General features: G+C 38.0%; 1 protein-coding gene across 3 annotated transcripts in view; it reads right to left on the bottom strand.

Annotated features, from left to right (window-relative positions):
- CEP112 (centrosomal protein 112) overlaps positions 1–21,498 on the bottom strand; it is a 412,041-nt gene that overhangs the window by 349,724 nt on the left and 40,819 nt on the right. For 2 of the 3 annotated variants that reach the window (XM_042916491.1, XM_042916494.1), the window contains 4 exons: positions 21,169–21,262; positions 19,153–19,230; positions 7,980–8,027; positions 7,391–7,468 (listed from right to left, as the gene is read on the bottom strand). In XM_042916491.1, the coding sequence (XP_042772425.1) occupies positions 7,391–7,468; positions 7,980–8,027; positions 19,153–19,230; positions 21,169–21,262 (298 nt within the window). The remainder of the gene's footprint in view (positions 1–7,390; positions 7,469–7,979; positions 8,028–19,152; positions 19,231–21,168; positions 21,263–21,498) is intronic. The other variant, XM_042916492.1, reaches the window with a different exon arrangement.

Genomic DNA, 21,498 nt, shown 5'->3' with positions numbered 1-21,498 from the left:
CAACATCTAAATATCACTACAAAAATAACTTTGACCTCACAAACCTCACGGAAGGGTCACGGACTGCGGGCTCATGGACACTTTGAGAACCCACCTACCCTAGAGAAACTCTTACACATTTGTGTCACGATACATGCACATGATCGTTTGTAGAATTATTTGTAAAATCCAAAAATTAGGGGCGCCTGGGTGGCTTAGTTGGTTGAGCGGCCACCTTCGGCTCAGGTCATGATCTCATGGTTCATGGGTTTGAGGCCCACGTCGGGCTCTGTGCTGACAGCTCTGAGCCTGGAGCCTGTTTCAGATTCTGTGTCTCCCTCTCTCTGCCCCTCCACCGTTCACTCTCTGTCTCTCTCTCTCTCAAAAATACATAAAAACATTAAAAAAATTTTTAAATCCAAAATGGATAACAGATTCAAAAGAATATGGCAAGAAATTGTGGCAGATTCATTTAACAGAAAGCTAGATGGCACAACAAAGATGATCATAGCAGATTTACCAACATACTACTGAGCAAAAGAAGCAAAAGACTATCTATAAAGTTTACTTCTATTTATATGAAGTTTAAAATCTACTAAAATATGAATATTTCCACTTTTAAGGATACCAGCGTTGGTGATAAAATCAACTTTAAAAACAAAGGAGGGAAGTTATCAGAAAAATCAGGATAGCTGTTTACTTCTCGGGAAGATGGAAACGAGCATGTTTGGGAAGGGTCAGACAGCAGGCGCCTGGCATGTGAGCAATGATCTAACCCTTGCCCGGATGCTGTTTACAGTGGTATTCCTTGGGATACTTATTTATTATGTTTTGGGACACTGTGTGTATCTGAATTTATATTCAGGCGAAATGTTTACAAATATCAATTTTTTCACTTATTAGGTCAATAATGTAAGTTTTGCTATCTTGGATGTATTCAGATTCTACATTCAACTAACAGATTCACAAAGGGAAGAATGCCTCATTGGCATTACATGTAAGAAGGAAGCAACATCCTTTTTTACACGATAAGTGAGAACATTCAATATAAGTGAAGGTGAAGTTCAAAGGAAAGTTTCTATTTTATTTAACAAAAAGAGCAATTTCTACCATCTGTTCTCTGAAAACTGATGGCCGCTCTGAAAATTGATCTCCCCTTGTGTTGTCTCTTACTTCATTTTCAGTGACAACGGTTTTCCAAATGACTTAAGCTGTGTCAGAAATCTTTTCTAAGAACACTAAGAGAAAAAGCCCACTGCTTAATGATGCTCACTGTCACAGAATTCTGTGATGTACATATCACAGGAAATGTGTTAGCAATTACAAAGGCAAACAAGTTCAAGCGTGTTTGCGAATGATAGGCGAGTCAAAATAAAGGATCACTCTCTCTGAACATGTTTTCCCATAATGCCCAAAATTAATTGGAAATGTAAAAGAACATCTTTAAATATTTTATAGGTGTATATATTTTTAATCACCAAAAGAAAACTACAAGTCTTTAGCTCTCATAAAACAATATTGCAAAAATTACTCATGTAACATCTATGGTATTTTCCACACAATTATAAATTTAAAATGAAAGCTGTGGTTTATAAAGTTTGATTTCTAGGGGCGCCTGGGTGGCTCAGTCGGTTAAGCGTCCGACTTCAGCTCAGGTCACGATCTCGCGGTCTGTGAGTTCGAGCTCCGCGTCGGGCTCTGGGCTGATGGCTCAGAGCCTAGAGCCTGCTTCCGATTCTGTGTCTCCCTCTCTCTCTGACCCTTCCCCGTTCATGCTCTGTCTCTCTCTGTCTCAAAAATAAAATAAACGTTAAAAAAAAAAAAATTTATAAAGTTTGATTTCTAAAGGCTAATTCAGTATTTTTGGACTCCCTAAAGTTTAAAAGAATTAAATCCTTATTTAATGCTTCATGACATATAAGCTCTCTAATCTGCATAACATTTCATATTAGTCAACTCTCTCCACACTCACTACCTTTTTTCACATAAGCATTGCAACCTCCTAAATTTTTACTGTAAACATTAAAATTGACTAACCTAGATTACCATCAAAACTTACCATCAAAACTCACAACAAAAGCCTCTGAAATAGATCTGAGATTTACATATAAAAATAAGATTTAAAAAGAGACAAAAATATGAGTTTTCGTTGTTGTTGTTTTTTTCCCCCTAATCTTGGAAGAGGAAATGCTTTTCTGGGTCTGGTACAAAAACCAGAAGCCATAGAGAAAAGATGGACAGATCCAGCTTTTAAAAGACAACTTCTACACACTAAAAAGAACACCAGAAATAAATCAAAAGATATAGAGAAAGATGCTCACAAGATAAATGACAAAGACCGGAATTCTTTAGCACATTATATAAATTGTCTAGGAATCACAAGGAAGACAAACAATTCAATGAAAATATGGAAAACTCTAAGAAAAGACATCTCGCAAAAGTGAAACTAAAACAGACAAAAAATATGTTCATTCTCATTTATAATAAATGCAAATAGTAAATAAATAAAATAAAATAAATACATAAATAAATAAAAACAATAGGATGCTATTTTTCATGTCACAGAGAAGCAAAAATGTCTAGAACTGAGTGTTGATGAAATTGGGAAAACAGACATTCTCACACCATCAGTGCGAGTATAAGCAGATATAACCTTTTGTTAATAGCTTTGTTGAGACGGACATGACGCCTGTACCAGAAAGTCACCTATTTAAAGTATACAATTCAGGGCCACCTGGGTGGCTCAGTTGGTTGAGCATTTGACTTTTGGTTTCGGCTCAGGTCATGATCTTATGGTTCCTGGGATCAAGCCCCACGTCAGGCTCCATGCTGACAGCACAGAGCCCCTCTCTGCCTCTCTCTCTGCCCCACCCCCTCAAAATGAATCAATAAACTTTAAAAACATAAAAAATAAATAAAGTATACAATTCAGTGGTTTTTACCATATCAGAGAACGAGGCAACCATCACCACAATCTAATTTCAGCACATTTTCATCACTCCACAAAAGAACTCCCAGACCCTTAGCCATCATTCCCCATTCTTCCCGCACCTGCAGCCCTATGTAGACAGAACCTTACTTCAAGGGCAATCTGTTGATGACAAGAAAAAGTTTAAACGTGCAACCCTGTGAACGAGCAATTCCATTTCACAGAATATATAAGAATAAGCATACGATACACACAGAGATTTACACAGGGATGTTCCTGAAACACTGTTCGGGCAACATACTCTACATAAACTATATCCCTCAGTAGGAAGCCATATTAATAAAATACTGGTATCGCAGTAAAATACGATGTAACTATTTAAAAGAATGGAGACAATTTCTGACATAGAAATATTATCAGAATATATATTTCAGTTAGAAAAGCAAACTGAAACAGTATATAATGATCTATGATCTCATTTGTATAAACAAATGAGACATTCCTAGAAAATTTTAAAGAGAATACACATTAAATTTTTAGCGATGATTACCTCTGAAGAATGAAGATTAGGTGTTAAGAAAATGAAGATTAAATATGTAATTTAATATTTCATATTTCACTTTATTTTTTTAAGTTTATGTATTTATTTAGTGAGAGAGAAAGAGCACGAGCAGGGGAGGAGCAGGGGTAGAGGGGGAGGGAGACAGAGAATTGTAAGCAGGCTCCGCATTGACGCAGGGCTCAATCTTATGAACCGTGACATCATGACCTGAGCCGAATTCAAGAGCCAGACGCTCAACCAACTGAGCCACCCAGACACCCCTTTCATATTTCATTTTAAAATAAACAATGTTCTCGAAACATTGCTCTTTATGATTTTTAAAACAGCACTCGGCAATAACAAAAGCATTTTTAGATGAGAACATGCACAAGACACATCAGCGTTTTCTTACACAGACATGCGAGGCTCTAGCAATTTCAAAACAGAAAAGCATTGATCATCATGCCCATAAGTAAATGTTTAATACAAGTGACTAAAGCAAGCACACATAAAGTTATCCTAAAGGATAACCATGCATATCACAACATAACTATATATTTAAATTCAGGGAAAAATAGCCAAGTTTGAAAAATATCCCTGGGAAACAGATAAAAATAATAAAACATTATGACTGGTATTTTCTATTTCAAATAGGAAAGTATTAAAAATTTTTGTCCTGCAAATACAAAAAAAATAAAATTCATATTTTTATATTTACGAAGGCAATATAAATTGCTACTTCCTCAGCCTTCAAATGGCTCCTGTTTTTCTTTGCTTTTTATTTTCGTTCTCATTTTTGCATGTAATAAATTCTTTACTTGTATCTTACAGTAACATACAATTTTCAATAGGCTTCCAAGTGTTAATTTTTATTCTAGAAGTTAAATTGTTAATGATACTAAACTTACAGAAATCCATCATTTCAATTTTATCATGTAAGATATAATTCATTACCCCAAAGAAATATTTAGAGGTGCATATAGAGATTATTAAAGACATTTTTCCCCAGGATTATTTATATTAGGGAAAAGTATTAAAAATCTCAATGCTGAACAGTAGGGATAAGTTACATTAACTCGGAATACTTCCATAATTTGAAATATAATACAGCCATTAAAAATAGACGTTTAGGAACAATATTTAATGGAAGGAAAATTACTCAAAATATACAAAGCAATACTTGGTATCACCTCAATTTCCTAAGGAAAAATGTGTGTTTAAAGGATACATAAAGAAAGAAACTGAAAGGTAATATAATACTTTGCATACATACTTTGCATAAATACAGAGTTTTTATTTCTGGGTGTTGATTTTATAGGTGGTTTTATTTCCTTCTTCACATGTGTCTGTATATTCCAAAATATCCTCAATAAAAATCCACAGATCACTTTATAATTATAAATACTGCTTTAAAAGAAAGATGAAACCAAGATAATTCTCACCCTGGGGCGATTCAGCATAGACTTTTTAAATATTGCAGTATGGAGAAGAAAGATGATAAGAAAACTTCATCCAAAAGTCTAAGACAACTATGTAATTGTACAAAGGATCATTTTAGCCAAAATATAAGCACTGGGTCTGTTTTAAGATATGAAGTAAGTTGATGTTTACATGCAAACTTCTCAACGGTGCCAAAACTATTTTCACAGTATGCCAGAAACAAAAACAAAAACACAAAGGTGTGGAAAAAAATAAAGGCACACACATTTAAAACTGAACCTCTGGTGCCACACATGACAGCTTTAATGCTTTTTGAATAAAGATATTACTTCATCGAAGACCCACAAAAGATTCAAAAGCCAGCACTTCCTTTCAATTATTTTAATTATTCTGTGGTAACCAGCCTCAGTGCTAAGAATTAGTACAGAATAAAAAAGTAAAAAGAAAAGTGGTTGGGGACGACTTGGAATGACTCGCAAAAACAATAACAATTTGGAAAAGAAAGAAATTCAAAATACGAGCACAAGGGGTGCCTGGGTCGCTCAGCTGGTTAAGTGTCTGACTTGATTTCAGCTCAGGTCATTATTTCAGGGTTCCTGAGTTTGAGCGCCACCGTCAGTGCTGAGCCTGCTTGGGATTCTCTCTCTCTCTCCCTCTCCCTCCCTCCCTCCCTCTCTCTCTCTCTCTCTCTCTCTCTCTCTCTCTCTCTTCTTCTGTCTCTCCCCACTCCATCCCTCCCCAGGGATGCTCTCTCTCAAAATAAATAAATAAACAAAAAGAAAAAAGAAAAAAAGAGCTCAAAAGAAGGTGCATCCGCATGCGACAAGTATTTCCCTCAAAGGCTTTTTAGAACTTTTTATTTCAACAGGTTTTTTCAGCAACAGGATTGCACCAAAAAACAAGACCCTACATGCCTTTAACTGGAGCCATCATATGATGAATACTACTGAAAGCAGCAGCAATAATTCCACCAGACTGAAATTTAAAAGAAAAAATAGCCTGTCCTCCTCCATTATCAACAAAAATTAAATTATATGCTCATGCCACTGTTTGGAATATCTAAGAAAGAGATCAACTTCCTTTGTGATATTTTATAAACAGGGTGGTGAGAAAACGCTTTCATGTTGAAAATCGCCAAACTGAAATTGAATTTTAGAAATTCTTAGAAGCATCCTCATTAAAATGAAAGAAAAAAATGAAAGATAAAATTATTTAATTAAATTTATTAGAAACATTGAATCTAAGTCCAATAACATTTGTCACATTTGCACATTTAAATTACCATTTCCAATGCATATTCATTATTCTCATTAATTTTGGTAATGATCCTGTCACATCAATAATTAGCCTCTCGTTAAGCAAAAACTAAACTAATATTCTTGACTTCCCTGGGTCACATGACTAGAGAGTGGTAAAGGCAAGTGAAGGACACAGTTCATCAGACTCCTAATCTAACAGTCTTCTATCACACCACACAGGCGACCGAAGCGTTTCACTGGTGCCATAAGCAAAAATAAAATTAATAATGATGATTTTCAAATTTCCTAGAACAGAAATTTTAACAAGAAAATAGCAAAGCAGGGACGCCTGGGTGGCTCAGTCGGTTAAGCATCCAACTCTTGATTTTGGCTCAGGTCATGATCTCACGGTTCGTAAGTTCCCACCCCACATCAAGCTCTGTGCTGATAGCATGGAGCCTGCTTGGGATTATCTCTCTCTCCGTCTCTCTCTGTCCCTCTCCTGATCGAACTCTCTCTCTCTCTCTCTCCCTCCCCCTCTTTCAAAATAAATAAACTTAAAAAAAAAAAATAAAGAACAAAGCAAATTCACCTGCATTTAATGACTACTATATGTGAAGCATGTAAGTACTTCCAGACTACAAAATCTTCATGCTCAGCCTGTAAAGCAGGTGTCTCCCAAGTTAGATGAGGAAACAGAGACTAAGAGAGGGCAAGTATCTGCCCTCTTTCATGCAGCTAGTGAGTAGGGTTTAAATCCAGGTATTCTGGACTCTATAGTCTATGTTTTTAACCAATGATACTGCCTCTTGGATAATTCCACTTTCAAATGATCAAAGAAAGTATGTTATGTTATATGTCAGCCACAGCATGGCTTAATTTAGCAGATCAATTTAAATAGCAGAAACCGTAAGAAGAGCAAAACTAGAAAGATACGTTACAAGCAAATTGAGATAAAGGCAGGATGGAGAGATTCGCTGAGGTCAAAGACACTGCTTCTAAAAACTGCCATCTCCCCAAGCCCAGAGAAGTAGGAATGGACAGTCAGGAGACAGCCCTCACCACACTCTCACCAAGTGGGAGATGCGCATGAAAAAAACAGAAGAACAACCCTTACCCCTACCCTGCATCATTATTTTACATCTGTAGCAAACACAATCTCTTCTTGCCTAGCATTATGATTCAAAGACCTGAAAACTCACATTATACAAAATACAAAAACCGTGTTCATTATTCAGTAGAGCAGAAATGTCTCAATCCTACCTCTTTCTCGTGCATTCGGAAGAGTAGAGGATCATCATGGAGGCTGCCGGATTTTCTCAGGCTAAATTTGGGGGTCATCTGTTGAATGAGTAAGAGTTATTCAATACTTTCTCAGGCCTGGCTTATCCTTAACCCAAAAGGAAACTCTAAATTGCCTGAAGTTCATGCCAAGATAATACCAACGTTGGAGAAAAAAGCGATTTATTCACTCCCAAGTGATAGGATTAATAAGACTCTCATGCTTCATAATGTGGACCAGTGTTCTTTTCTGCAAATGACTTAATGGTTACTTTATTTAGAAATATCTGTACAGGGGCTCCTGGGTGGCTCGCTCGGTTGAGTGTCTGACTTTGGCACAGGTAACGATCTCACGGCTCGTGGGTTTGAGCCCCGCATCCGGCTCTGTGCTGACAGCTCAGAGCCTGGAACCTACTTCTGACTCTGGGTCTCCCTCTCTCTCCGCCCCTCCCCTGCTCACACTCTGTTTCTTTCTCTCAAAAATAAATAAAATAAATAAACAAACATTAAAATCAATAAACATTAAAAACAAGTCTGTCCATAGGAAAAGTCCAGTGGAACTCTCACCTACCAGAGCAACTGGGATAGGCTTCTGTCTCAGGTACCGAGGATTTTCTATCTGAAAATTTAAGATAGAAATTAATAATTCTATTATTAACAGTATTTTTTGGTTTTAATTATCATTTGGTAAAACACAGAAGTGAACTGTGATGCGGAACATTTTCTGTACGTCTTAATACTGAGTTTGTGTTTTAGGATGGGTAACCCATAATATATTTTCAGTAGCCCACTAACAAATAACATATAAAACATAAACTCGTTTGCAGACAGAAATGCACCTTCGTGACCCTCGCACAGCCTCACTGCCCAGCCTCATCCCCACTACTCCTCACGTCGTGTTTTATCCGCCCAGGATCCTGGCTGACTTACATTACTGAAATATGGCAGTTCTCTTGGGCCTCTCTACCTCTAGGCACTACTCCGTCGCCTTATGAATATCCTCCCATTCATCTTTCAAGTCTCAATCTAATCACTACACACCCGGGCAAGTCCAGTACCTGAATCCTTACATTTACCTCCAGGATAGCAACCAGAACAGAGAACTCCTTTGGGACCCCTCCCATATCCACCTTCCAGGTTCATCTATCCCCCAATATACCCTCTATTCCAAGGACACCAAACATTTGTTTTACCTTTCAAAGCACTACCTTCTCTCCCAAATCTGAGTCTTCACAAACTATGAAATCATTCTCTTGCAGTTAACTTACTCGAGATGCTTCCCCAGGAAATTTAATTAAGTTGCCACTACTCCAACAGTACCCTTTTATAATCAAACATCTATCTTCTGTTAAAAGAGTGTGAAGTCTGAACACAGGCTGTAACAGTCACAACCCATCTATCCCAGCATCTACCACAGGGCCTGACAGGTAGTGGGTGCCCAACAAATACGCATTAAGAAGAAAGAAAGGAAGGCGGGAAGGAGGGAAGGAGGGAAGGAAGGGACAAACAGTACCTGATCCCGCCCTCTTACCAAGCTCCTAAAGTATCCCATGTGTCTCTCATAGCTCTTATATTACATTCTAAGTGTTTATTACCAGCATGTCTCCACATCTGTCTTTCTGCATGGTGAGTGCTAGGATAATGGCTTCTCAATTTCGTATTCTTGGTACCTAGCACAATACCTAACGTGTAGCAGGCTCTCGAGGAAATATTTATTGGGTGAATATATACTACATGATAAAACAGAAACACTGATTGTTACCCCAACAATTCCATTCACAAATGAAACGATAATTAAAAACTCTGTCAAATATATATTATCAGAATCTTCTCCTCCAAAACCTCACTGTGTTTTCCAAAGGCTCCTCAAATGAGTTATTATAGTTAATAATCATGGAAGATAATCTATACCCAGGTGGATACTAAAGGAAAGGGTGAATAAAGGATCAATTAGTTAAAGAATACAGAGGCAAGGAAATTAAAAATAAAAGTTACATTTAAAAAACATAAAAACATCTACACCAACAGGATCTGAAGAATAACTATATTTTAGCACCTAGATAAGGAGTAATCTACAAAATAATTTTTTCACCCGGAAGGCTGATACCTATGAAGTAATGGCAACTGTCTGAATTTAAATTTCTCTCCACATCCTCCAAAAGTCCATACAGATCAACGAAGAGAGCACATAAAAACACCCACCACTCATGCCTACCCCCTAACAAGGAGAGATCACGAAAACCCTCGATTCACATGTAATTGACCAAAGAAAGATCACAGATCAGCAGAATCAGATCCTAAACCAAGCCAGAGTGACAGCATGGAACAAAAAGGAAGGGCCTCGGGATCCTAGTGGTGTCGGAATTTAGACGTCAGCAAATACCAACCTGCAGAAGGAGAGTGGCCTACCTTCCGTGGGTTGTACAAAACACCTGACAGATGGGAGCGCTAGAGATGGGAGCATCAAAAGAAGGGTATAAAACAGCAATAGCACTACTACGAATTCATCCAAAGGATACAGGAGTGCTGATTCATAGGGGCACGTGTACCCCAATATTTATAGCAGCGCTTTCAACAATAGCCAAATTATGGAAAGAGCCTAAATGTCCATCAACTGATGAATGGATAAAGAAGTTGTGGTTTATATATACAACGGAATACTACTTGGCGATGAAAAAGAATGAAATCTTGCCATTTGCAACAATGTGGATGGAACTGAAGGGTATTAAGCTAAGTGAAATAAGTCAGTCAGAGAAAGACAAATAGCTTATGTTCTCATTCATACGTGGAACTTGAGAAACTTAACAGCAGACCATGGGTAAGGGAAGGGGGAAAAAATAGTTACAAACAGAGAGGGAGGGAGGCAAGCCATAAGAGACACTTAAATACAGAGAACTGAGGGTTGATGGCGGGGGAGAAGGAGGGAGGAAATGGGTGATGGGCATTCAGGAGGGCACTTGTTGAGACGAGCACTGGGTGTTATATGCAAGCGATGAATCAAGGGAATCTACCCCCAAAACCAAGAGCACATGGTATGCACTGTATGTTGGCCAATTTGACAATAAATTATAATGAATGAATGAATGAATAAATGAATGAATGAATGAATAAATAAATAAATAAATAAATAAATAGTGTAAAAAGTGAACGTGTCAAGAGCCAGAAAGGAACCACTTGTGCAGTAGAGAGAGGCCCCTTGGAAGGAAGCCTGCCCATGATGAAGGGAAAGAAAGGAGCTAAAGAAAAAGGACCCTCCAGAAACAAGACAAAATCAAAGAAACAGAAGATGACAGGCCAAAATGACAACACAGAAGGCACCTCTGATTAAAGAAACTGATCTTCAGTGGAGTAGAAGGCCTTCCCAAACTAAGAAAGCAAGCTACCCAAACCACCCCCCCCCCATATAACCCCGGCTACTGCTCATTCAAAACAATCTAACATCAACAATTATAAACAAAAACAAAAACAAACAAAGAATCCAATATCCATAAAAACTTTCCACAAAAAACAGAAAATCAAAATCAAAACCTGTCCATAGTAGGAATTACTTTTTTTTAAAGCCATGAAACAGAAGTCAACAGTAACACGGCCTCCTTTGGCCTCCGCTTGTCTCCAGCACTAGCGATCACTAGGTTCTCTGTGCCACCCGCTTGAGGTGGGTAGGCCATCCTCCCACAGGTCAACGTTCGATGGTATCTATGTCCCGCCCCCAAGATAATACGTAGTCAAGTATAACTTCTGAGTAATCTCAGGACGTTCATAAAGAACACTGCAAATAAAGGCAGAAAACAGAAAGATAGGAAACAGGAGTCGACCAAATAAGAGTTTGGCCAAGTTGCGAGATGCCAAATTGATAGGTAACGGTCAGCTGCACTTCTGCAAATTAGCAAAAATCACCTAGGAAAAGAAAATGATTTTCCAGGGCTAACATTTGTAATCACAAAACAATATGTAATTGCTAAAAGTAAATCTAAGAAAATATACATAAGCCCTTTACAGAGAAAACAATTAAGTTTTTTTGAAAAGCGCTAATAATGAAATAAATAGCAAAACGATGCTTTTAGATAGTCTCAATAGTGTAAAAATGGCAATTCTCCTTGACTTGATCTAGTGACTAAATTTATCCAATCCAAAAATCTCAAGAAGACTTTTGCAAAACTTAATAAGCTCATTATAAAATGTATATAAATAAATAAACAAGAAGAGCCTGAAGAAAAAAATCAAGATGGGGTGACTTACAAAGATATTGTAAAACTATAGTGATGACAATAAGTCAACGGAACCAACCAGAAAGTACTAGAAATTCAAATAAATATGAGAATGTGATTCATGAAATATCTAGAATTGCAAATTATTGAAAAATTAAAGATGTGTTTAATAAGTGGGAAAAAATGAGGGGCGCCTGGGTGGCTCAGTCGGTTGAGCATCTGAGTTCAGCTCAGGTCATGATCTCACAGTTCATGGATTCGAGCCCCATGTCGGGCTCTGTGCTGACAGCTCAGAACCTGGAGCCTACTTCAGGTTCTGTATCTCCCTCTCCTCTGCCCCTTCCCCACTCATGCTCTGTCTCACTCTGTCTCAAAAATAAATAAAACATTAAAAAAATGAAAAAAAAAAGTGGGAAAAAATGAGATCAGATTCCTTCCTTGCACCATATATAATAAATTCCCAAACGGATTAAATACTTATAATTAAAAGCAGAAGTATAAAAACTTGCAGAAGACAACATAAAAGAATGACTTTGTGACCTCAAAGTAGAAAACTTTCTTAAGCAAGAAACAAGAAAAAAAAGCATACACAAAAAAGAAATTAATAGGGGCGCCTGGGTGGCGCAGTCGGTTAAGCGTCCGACTTCAGCCAGGTCACGATCTCGCGGTCCGTGAGTTCGAGCCCCGCGTCAGGCTCTGGGCTGATGGCTCGGAGCCTGGAGCCTGTTTCCGATTCTGTGTCTCCCTCTCTCTCTGCCCCTCCCCCGTTCATGCTCTGTCTCTCTCTGTCCCAAAAATAAATTAAAAACGTTGAAAAAAAAAAATTAAAAAAAAAAAAAAAAAAAAAAAAAAGAAATTAATAAAGTTGACTACTTGAAGTAAGAACTTCTCTCCAGAAAAGAGATCATAAATAAAATGAGAAGATAATGAATAAAAGATCACAAATAAAATGAAAAGATAAGTCATAAACTGGGAGATGTTTGCACAAATGATCTGTCTCCAAAATGTGTAAAGAAGGTCTTTATAAGTTAATAAAAGAAAGAACAATACAGTTTTTTTAATGGGAAAAACTTGAGACACATTTTACTGATGAAGAAATCTGAATGACTAATACACACATGAATATATACTCAATCTTTTTAGAAATACGAAAAATGTAAAGTAATACCACAGCGAGAGGGTATTTTCTGCCACCAGATTGGTACACATTAAAAATTTGCCAATAAAAGTGTTCCAGATGGAGGACCACTGGTGGGTGTATGAATTAGCACACTTTACTTTGGGAAACATTTAGTTAGTAGGGACAATAATAAAACCCACTTAAATATTATACCAGAGAAAGAGGCACATTCTTTAGTAAATAACACTGTACTATATATAAACACAGCTTTTTGAAAAACAGAGGCAGCAAATTTCCAGCAGGCAGCAAAGTGCACTCAATAAATATTTATTGTCTGAAGGTATATATATGAATAGTAAGTAACCATTCTCTATTTTTGGAATGGAGAAAAACCAGCCCAGAAAGTAAGTTCTTCAAGGACACACCCAAATCTGCAAATATATAAAACCCTAATTCATGAAGCAGAATTAAATATAAGGGGGAAAATAAAGGAAGGGGAAAACAGAATTCTCAAAGATGCTCAAGCTCTAATTAAGCTTCAAATTTAAAACCAAAAGCCAACAAAGCCATCTGTGACTTATTTTTACACTGCTCTACATTTACAAGCAGAGTACAAAATATTGGTTTAGCTAATTATAATGTAGCCTTTCAGCGATGCAGAAGTAACTCCTATTTCATTCTCTTCATCTTTAAAAGCCATTAAATACAGAAGTTAAGGACTCATTCTGTTATCATAAATTTCCTTTCTCAAGTTGACCAAAAAAGAAAGAGTATATTGTAATGTTTAAAAGCAACAACGAATACCGTAAACGAGAATAAATCTTCTTTCTGTAATTGTTACTCATTTACAATCCATGGAGTTTGTCTCATACCCACTTTCAATACATAATGAGAATTATCCATAGTAAAGCATGTTCTTGAGTCTATTTGGGGGAAATAAGCAATCTATTTTCTGATTTTATAACAGCAGCCAGATGTGCTTTGAAGTTCAATGTTCCCACTTTGTAATCCACCAGTAAATGGACTTGAAGCAATCTGTAAACAGTCTTAACATTTACTTTTTTCATGCTCTTTTAGAAAATTTCTTGTTCCCTCACAATACCTCAAAAAAGAAGACCACAACAAAGAATGTCCAAAATGGAAGATAAAAAGGATTTATGTGAAACATTAAAGTCTAACGAAATATTATACAGAAAACAATGCCAAAAAAAATTAAGTTCCAATAGCAGGAATGAATCACATGACCAAACACTTCTGGCTTAAAGAGCAAAGAGAATCATGGTAATAAAATATGTCATCATTTAAACTAGACACAAATACAGATATCTGAATGCTTTCTAATGAAAACTGGCTTTTGACATTTTGTTCTGGTTAGTTTTTTAGCTGATTTGTTTGGTTACAAAGGGTTCTGTCCGTCTATTTCTTTGGATTATTCAGGATTTTGACCAAACTGATCAAATACCCCTCATAGACTAATGTGGATCAGTTAGAGATGTTCTATGATTCCAGAAAAATAGAAAGACATTTTATATGATATTTTAGCTGCCTTAAAGGAAAGGACATTTTCAAGCCATCTATTACTAACAACACAACTAAATGTTTTTAAGTCGTGGCATCAGTTAGAACTGCCAAAACCCACTCGGTAGTTTTAAATAAATTCAGTCCTCAATGTCAAATCAATTGTGCTCCAAAATAATTTTCTAAGGCAACATTTTAGAACTTGAAAAACATTGATCCACAGAAACAATACTACAAATGAAGGCTCATTCGCTGGTCTACTCACATTTCAACATTTAGTGAGTACAAATTAGATACAGAGAGAAAGGCACAGTCCATCGGCACAAGGAAAAGCAAGTAAGCCAAAGGAACAGAACAGAAATAGACACGTACCGTCACCTGATTTATGGGACAAATAACACTGCGGTACAGCAGGAAGAGTCTTTTCAATAAATAGGAGTGCCATCTTGATATACACAAGGGACAAAACAAATCTTAACTCCCTATCTTATAACAGACACCGAAATCACCTCCAGGTGGTATGTAATCCAAAGAGAAAAAGTCACATAATAGAGCCGCTGGGAGAAAACAAAGAAGAACATCTTCGGAACCTTAGGACAGTCAAAGATCTTAAACAGGACACAAAACAGCACTAACCGCATGGTGAGAAAATGAGAAAGTGAACTGCGTTAAAATTTAAAATTTCTGTTCAGCCAAGACACCAGTAAGAGATTGAAGGAAAGCAACAAAGTAGAAGGAAATATTTACAATACTTAGTCGAAAAGGACTCTTATCCAGAACAGAAACAAGGCCCTCAGGTTATCAGTATGAAAAAGGCAAACGACCCAACGGAAAAACTGGCAAAGCCGTAGGCAGGCACTTCACTCCGAGAGGCTATCTAGACTGTCAATGACATAAAAAAGGTCACCTAACTGGATGAGTCACTGGGAAAATATACATGAGAACACCCCACGGTGCAGTGTCACTAACCACTCTCAAGAACGGCTGAACTTTAAGTTAAACAAACAAACAAAACCAAAACCGGACTGTCAATACCACGATGGAAGAGAAGGTAGATTAATGGGAACGGGCACATCGCTAATGAGGGTGCAAATTGGCACAGTCACCTCAGAGAGACGTCTGGCAGCACCCACTGCACCAAGTGGCTTTTGGCTACGCCACGAGTCACCCCAAACCTGCAAAGCTTCGCGCTACAGCCATTTTAGTTAGCTCGCAGTTCTGTGGTCAGCAACGTGCTCATCTCCTGGAACAGCTCGTCTCAAGTGGACTTACTCTTGTGTCTCCCACGCCAGCTGCCCCCGAGCCTGATTAGGACGGTTCCCAACAGGCCAGTGAGGAGAACAGCCAGGCTCCCCACATTCGTCACAGGGAGAGCAAAGGCACATCCCCACCCGCTAACGGCTCACAGGTGTCCCCAAGCCCTCGACAGGGAGGTTCACCCCTCCCTGATGGGCCCTGGGCTCCAGGTGGGTCTGCGTGCCTCTGGGGTGCTGTCCACCCGCTGGAGCCACCCGTGGGATCCGACGCTCACGCCTGCTGACCTCGCCCAGCTCCCACTGCCTGTCCTGAGAGCTATCCCTGCACTAAGCCCACATCCCTCCCAGATCCTGCTCCGGGGCTAGGAAGCAAAGAAGAGTCCTCACTGTTCCTTCGCTCCTGGTGGGAGTGAGGCTGTGCGGTCAGCATGTGGACGCAGGATGGGAGTGAGCGGGTGACTGCTAACCAGGATGGAAGGCCCAGAAAAGTCCTCCTCCCAGCCCCCCACCAGGCCCTCAGAAAAAGAAAAAAGAGGAAAGTTTACATAAAGATAGTCAAGCAGGAAATATATGTATCAAGTATATTGACAGAGTGAGAAAGTTTCCCCAAAACTAAAGGTTACAAAGTTTAAAGAGTAAGAAAAAGATACAGGAGGAAAATTAAGTTGCTAGTTGAGTAAGTGAATCTCTACTTATATTACGTATTCCTAAAAAAAAATACTAAGACGCTCCTGGGGAAAGAAAGAATATACTTGAGGAAAAAGCGTATTTTTAACAAAAACTAGAAAATTCAAATTCTAGAACCTCTAATGCATCTGAATGAAGGTGTCTGAAAGTCATGTCGGCAATATAAAAAAATGTACCCTTAGCATAGAAAACTAAAATTAACTACCATTAACTGATCACTCACAGGAAGAAAGAGAAAAAAAATCCATCACGCATTCTAATACAAAACTAAAATCAAAGCAAAATCTAAGCTCTTTAATACACTGGATTCGTAAATTATTCTACTGTGATCAAAAGATAGAGTTCTGCCTGATTAATGTATATACGTTATAAATATATAAAAATGCAAGACTTTCATATTTTACACTGTTAGCGCCTTCTTTGAACAATAAAAGTGTGAAAGAGAACCCAGGCAGACCTAGTTTTAAGGCATCACCTCAAAATATTTTAGATGTTTTATTTTAACTTTACTATACGAATGAAAAATTCAATCCTCTGAACAGATACATAATCGGGCAAAGTTCTCTGTGGGCTAAGCGACGCACATCAGAAGTGCCAAATGGCTGAGGGCAAAGGCAAGTTTAAAAGGCTAGCCCAGAATTTTACTCTTCACTCTGATACCGCTTTCTGGCAAATATCAAAAAAAGAACTTTCTGGGGGATTTTCTGCGCTCTTCTCGCACACCGGTAACGCTAGGACTTCCCTCCAGTGGCAACTTCTCCTCCACCTTCAAACACAACAATGTTTTCCTTTGGACTTACTATTCCCCTCTTGTTATTAACTTTCTCTCTCTCATCTCTTTCACTAATAGGCTCCCTAAATGGCTACGAGATTCACGTTGCTTTAAATTCTCATCTATTCCCTACCTTCTTCTAATCGTGTCCCTTGCAGTAGCCAGCTGTCCTCATTCCGTCCCCTGAAAGCCCGGCTGTCCGGCCTCTGGGTGGGGCCAACACCTCAAACAACATAACCATAAATAAGATTCCAGCCCTCGAGTCTCCTGAAACTCCAGACCTTGACCTCCCCAATTGGTCTGACCATCTCTTCAAACTCCACCCGTCTAAAGTGAAACTTGTAACCCCTAAAACGGATTTCCCCATCTGACAGTTAACTGACAGGAAGCCAATGTTCCCATTTTCTAGAAGCAAACCTTTAGGTGCCCTTCTGGTCAGCTCGCCAATCAGTCACGCAGTGTCCTTTCCCCCCACGAGATGGCTTTTCTTTCAACCCTCTCCGTCTCCACAGAAATCACACGAGTGTGGAGTTCACCACGAACACCAAAAAGATGATGGTTCCCCTTCTCCACTTCTACCCACATCCAATATAACCTCCAAAACGCCACCAAGTCGATTTCCCTAAAGCATTCCTTTCATTAAAGACCATTATTAGTAGGAAGGGTTTTAGGTCTTTTAAAATAATAATCTCTACTGTCAGTGAAGAAGTAAGAAATGGACAATCCTATATCCTGCTGGCTGGAGAAGACACTGGTATATACCTTCTGGAAGGCTATGTACCAAGATGGGATGTAACCTAAGAAAGTACCAAATGTGTACACAAAGATCTGTAGGGAATTGTACTGAAGCATTACTTACATCAGCCACAGCCTGGGAGCAACCAAAATGTCCAGGATGTTTCAACAAGTTATGGAATACCCACCCAAAAGACAAATTAGTGCTATCATTAATATTCATATATTTATAGAACGGTTATAAACTTCTATCAAACTCAAAACAGCACATCATAGAGGCACCTGGATGGCTTAGTCAGTTAAGCATACGGCTCTTGATTTTGGCTCAGGCCATGATCTCAGAGTCTGGAGATTGAGTCCCGTGTCAGGCTATGTGCTGACAGCACAGAGCCTGCATGGGATTTACTCTCTCTCTCTCTCTCCCTCAGCCCCTTCCCCTGCACACATGCTCTTGCTCTCTAAAAATTAAAATTAAAATTAAAAAATTAAAAAAAAATTAAAAACAGCACATAGTAAAATAGTATTTATAATATAATCCCAATTTTGTTTAAATTTTAATTGTACAAATGCACACGGAAAAAAAAAAGGAGAGGAGGATATCTAAAACAAAATGGTAACCCATCTCTCAGTGTTAAGATTTTCAAATATATTTTAGTCCTCTGATTTCCTATACTTTGCAAATTTTCAAATTAGAAATTATCTTACTAACCACAAACCGTGATAAAAATTGTTCTAAGCCCCTTTTCATTTCCTCAAAGCATTTCAACAGCGTCATAGAAAGTGGAATGTGGAAGGAATAAATAAACCTGCAGGGCTCACTACTGCCTACAATGTAAAGGCGAAACTGCTCAGTTTGGCCTTCAAACTCCGATACAATCCAGCCTGATTGACACTGGCCCCAACCCCCTGCCTAAGTCCCCAAGATCCAGTCATGGGCATTCACTCACAGCACCACACGTGTCTCTAGGCCTGCCTCTTTCCAGTTCCCCACCTCCACACCCAACTGGATGCGTTCATGTCCCTCTCAGTCTTTGCACCTGACAACTGGTGCCCGTGACGGCGGCTCATCAGGAAATCTCCGGATATTTTTAACCCAAATGACCTTGCTTCTCCAAGTCCTCCCTCCCCTTGCCTCCAATTCAATACTCTACTCTCTAACTCATGTTAGTATTTTACCAGATACTATCTTAAACAATTATTGAACTATGTATGTGTATATCTCCTACACCCTCGACAAGACAGCTTGTTGAGGGCAGGGACTATGTTTCTCTGGAATGTTATCTGTCTTTCCTGTTCTCTAGATCCTTCTCCCACAGTACCACCTCACATCTCAATGGCTGACATCCAATAATATTCACCAAATAGAATTAGTTCAGATGTTCTCCAAGTACAACAGGATTCTGCTACATCGATGTACATACATAAACCAAGTACTTTTTTTTTTTTACCCCAAGATTCCAACTATTAAGGCGAGCTTCGATGTCGCTGTCATCCAAAGAAAGAGCAGATCTTTGGGGATGAACTTCCTGAAAGACAAAAGAGAAGAGAGAAGAAGGGGTAGAGGGAATAAGGAAGAAATAAAAAGGAAAAGGAAGGAGGGAGAGAAGGGGGGAGGGAGAGAGGAAGAGAGGGAGAGAGGCAGGGAGGAAGGGAGGGGGGAAGAAAAGAGAAGAGACAGAAAACAGGACAAAATATACGTCATTCAGAGTAACGAGAGTTTCGTGTGCTTTTCTGGTAGTACCGTATTGTCCTCAGAGGGAAGGTTTATGTCATAGCTGAGGCAAAGTTCTCAATTCTAAGTAATGACTGTTTACTATAGCTGCTTAGGGCTGTGAGGTGCCTTCACAATATATTCATACAGTAACTAGATTTCAAAAAAAAAAAAAAAACACATCAAAAGAATATTTTAAAAATTAATCCAGATTCTTCTCTTTAAGTTCTTTTACAAAAAGTTTTAATTGTGGTATACCACAGTAGCTTTAAAGGGGGAGGGGGGGGGAACACTTGAAAAGATGAATTATTTACAATCCTTAAAATTAGTTAACAGGGAATTTTGTGTTGATGTCCAAGAAGCTCTTTGTTCTTAAATTAATTCCCATTCATACACTGAATATAAAGAGAAATAAGCTTTGGATTCACAGCATGAGAACACAATTATGGCGAAATTCTACTTTTTTAAAAAATTAAAATTGCATGATTTTTTTCCCTCTCATATAACTTATTACACATTTATCAAAGCAGATTAAAACTATAATTAACTGAGGACAGCCTAAAATCTGTGCCCAGAAATGGACAATAATCTGGGAGCCCTAGAAACTTAGAAAGGTAAATCTATTTAAAATAATAATGTATACATTACAGTACAGCCAAAAAATGCATTCTGAAGTTAAATTTGCTGGCACAGCATTTCCACATTTTAGAACACCTCATTACTAATAAATAAACCTATTTACCTATGATCATTTAAATTATCTGAAGTGATGAAAAATATACTAAAATGTTCTCCATATTTTATTGTCTCCAAACTTCTAATGAACAAAATGTTGAATTTATTTTATATACTATATTTAAACTCATTATTGTTTCGATTGTTGGCCCCCCGTTTCTCGCATGTTTTTCTCTGTGAACAAAAATGTCTTCAGAAAGACATAAAACACCTACCTGCCTTGTTTTATTGTGAATAAATGTAACGGTTCATAATAAACCCACAGATATTTAAAATGTGCTGCCCTGAAAGTATTCCCCAAAGTTCCAAACTATCACTGGAGAAAATGCAGTGAGTTAGGTTTAGAGCACAGCCACGCATCACACATGATCTCCTTGTTAAAAGTCATGTAACTCAAGACAAGCCAGAGTTACAAGAAAGGCCATAGTAAGCAGGCAAGAAAGGCCTATGGCAAGAAAGGCCATAGTAGGCAGGCAAAATTCTTCTCTTTAGGAAGCTAACTGGAATGCTCACTGCACTTTATTCAAACCAAAACCCTGTTAAGCAGTTAGATGTAAGAGGCGTTCACATTTCAGAATATAAACAGTTCACCTTCAGCAGAAAGGCAGTATCCCCCACTAAACTACAAATTAATCCCAGTTTCTTAACTCTGACCACTGGGTGGTCTCTCTCTCTCTCACTCTCTCTCTCTCTCACACACACACTGAGTAAAAGGGAAAAGCAAAAAAAAAAAAAAAACTAAAAAAATGAAGTCTTCCAAAGTTATTCTCCAATGCACAAAAGCAACAATACACTGATTCACATGATGTCTCAGAATCATCGAGAAACCACAAGGAGCACTGTGGACTTTACCAAACACACCATTTTCTTTGATATCAGGGTGTTCACCAAAACCTTCAGACTTCATTCACTGTTTTAAAGTAATTGTTGGAACTGTGACAAACATGAAACTAAAAATTTGTAGAGTTATTTTAAAGTAACAAACAAACAAACAAACAAAAGTAGAATCTGATCTTACACAACTCTTTGGGGTAATATTTTGTCCATCTTCTCTGGAGGTTGGACTCACAGAATGTGATCTTGTTTGGAGCTTCGCAGTATATTGGTTCCTACTAATAGACCAAAATAATAACAATCAGAATGGGGGGAATACAGAGGACAAAGGGGGCATTTAAATCTGGGATTACCAATTTTTTTCTCTTGGAAATAAGATGATTGTTTATATTTAACAATGATACTTCCATGGCAGAGAAAAAAGAAATGCAAATAACGACCATTTATTATTTCTCACATTTTATTTTTATTTAGATTTATGTATAAATAAAACATCACCTAAGTGCCTGCTCAC

Source organism: Panthera leo, chromosome E1 (genome assembly GCF_018350215.1).
Source record: "Panthera leo isolate Ple1 chromosome E1, P.leo_Ple1_pat1.1, whole genome shotgun sequence".
In the NCBI taxonomy this organism is placed as follows: domain Eukaryota; kingdom Metazoa; phylum Chordata; class Mammalia; order Carnivora; family Felidae; genus Panthera; species Panthera leo.
This window is presented reverse-complemented; position numbering and strand designations above follow the sequence as displayed.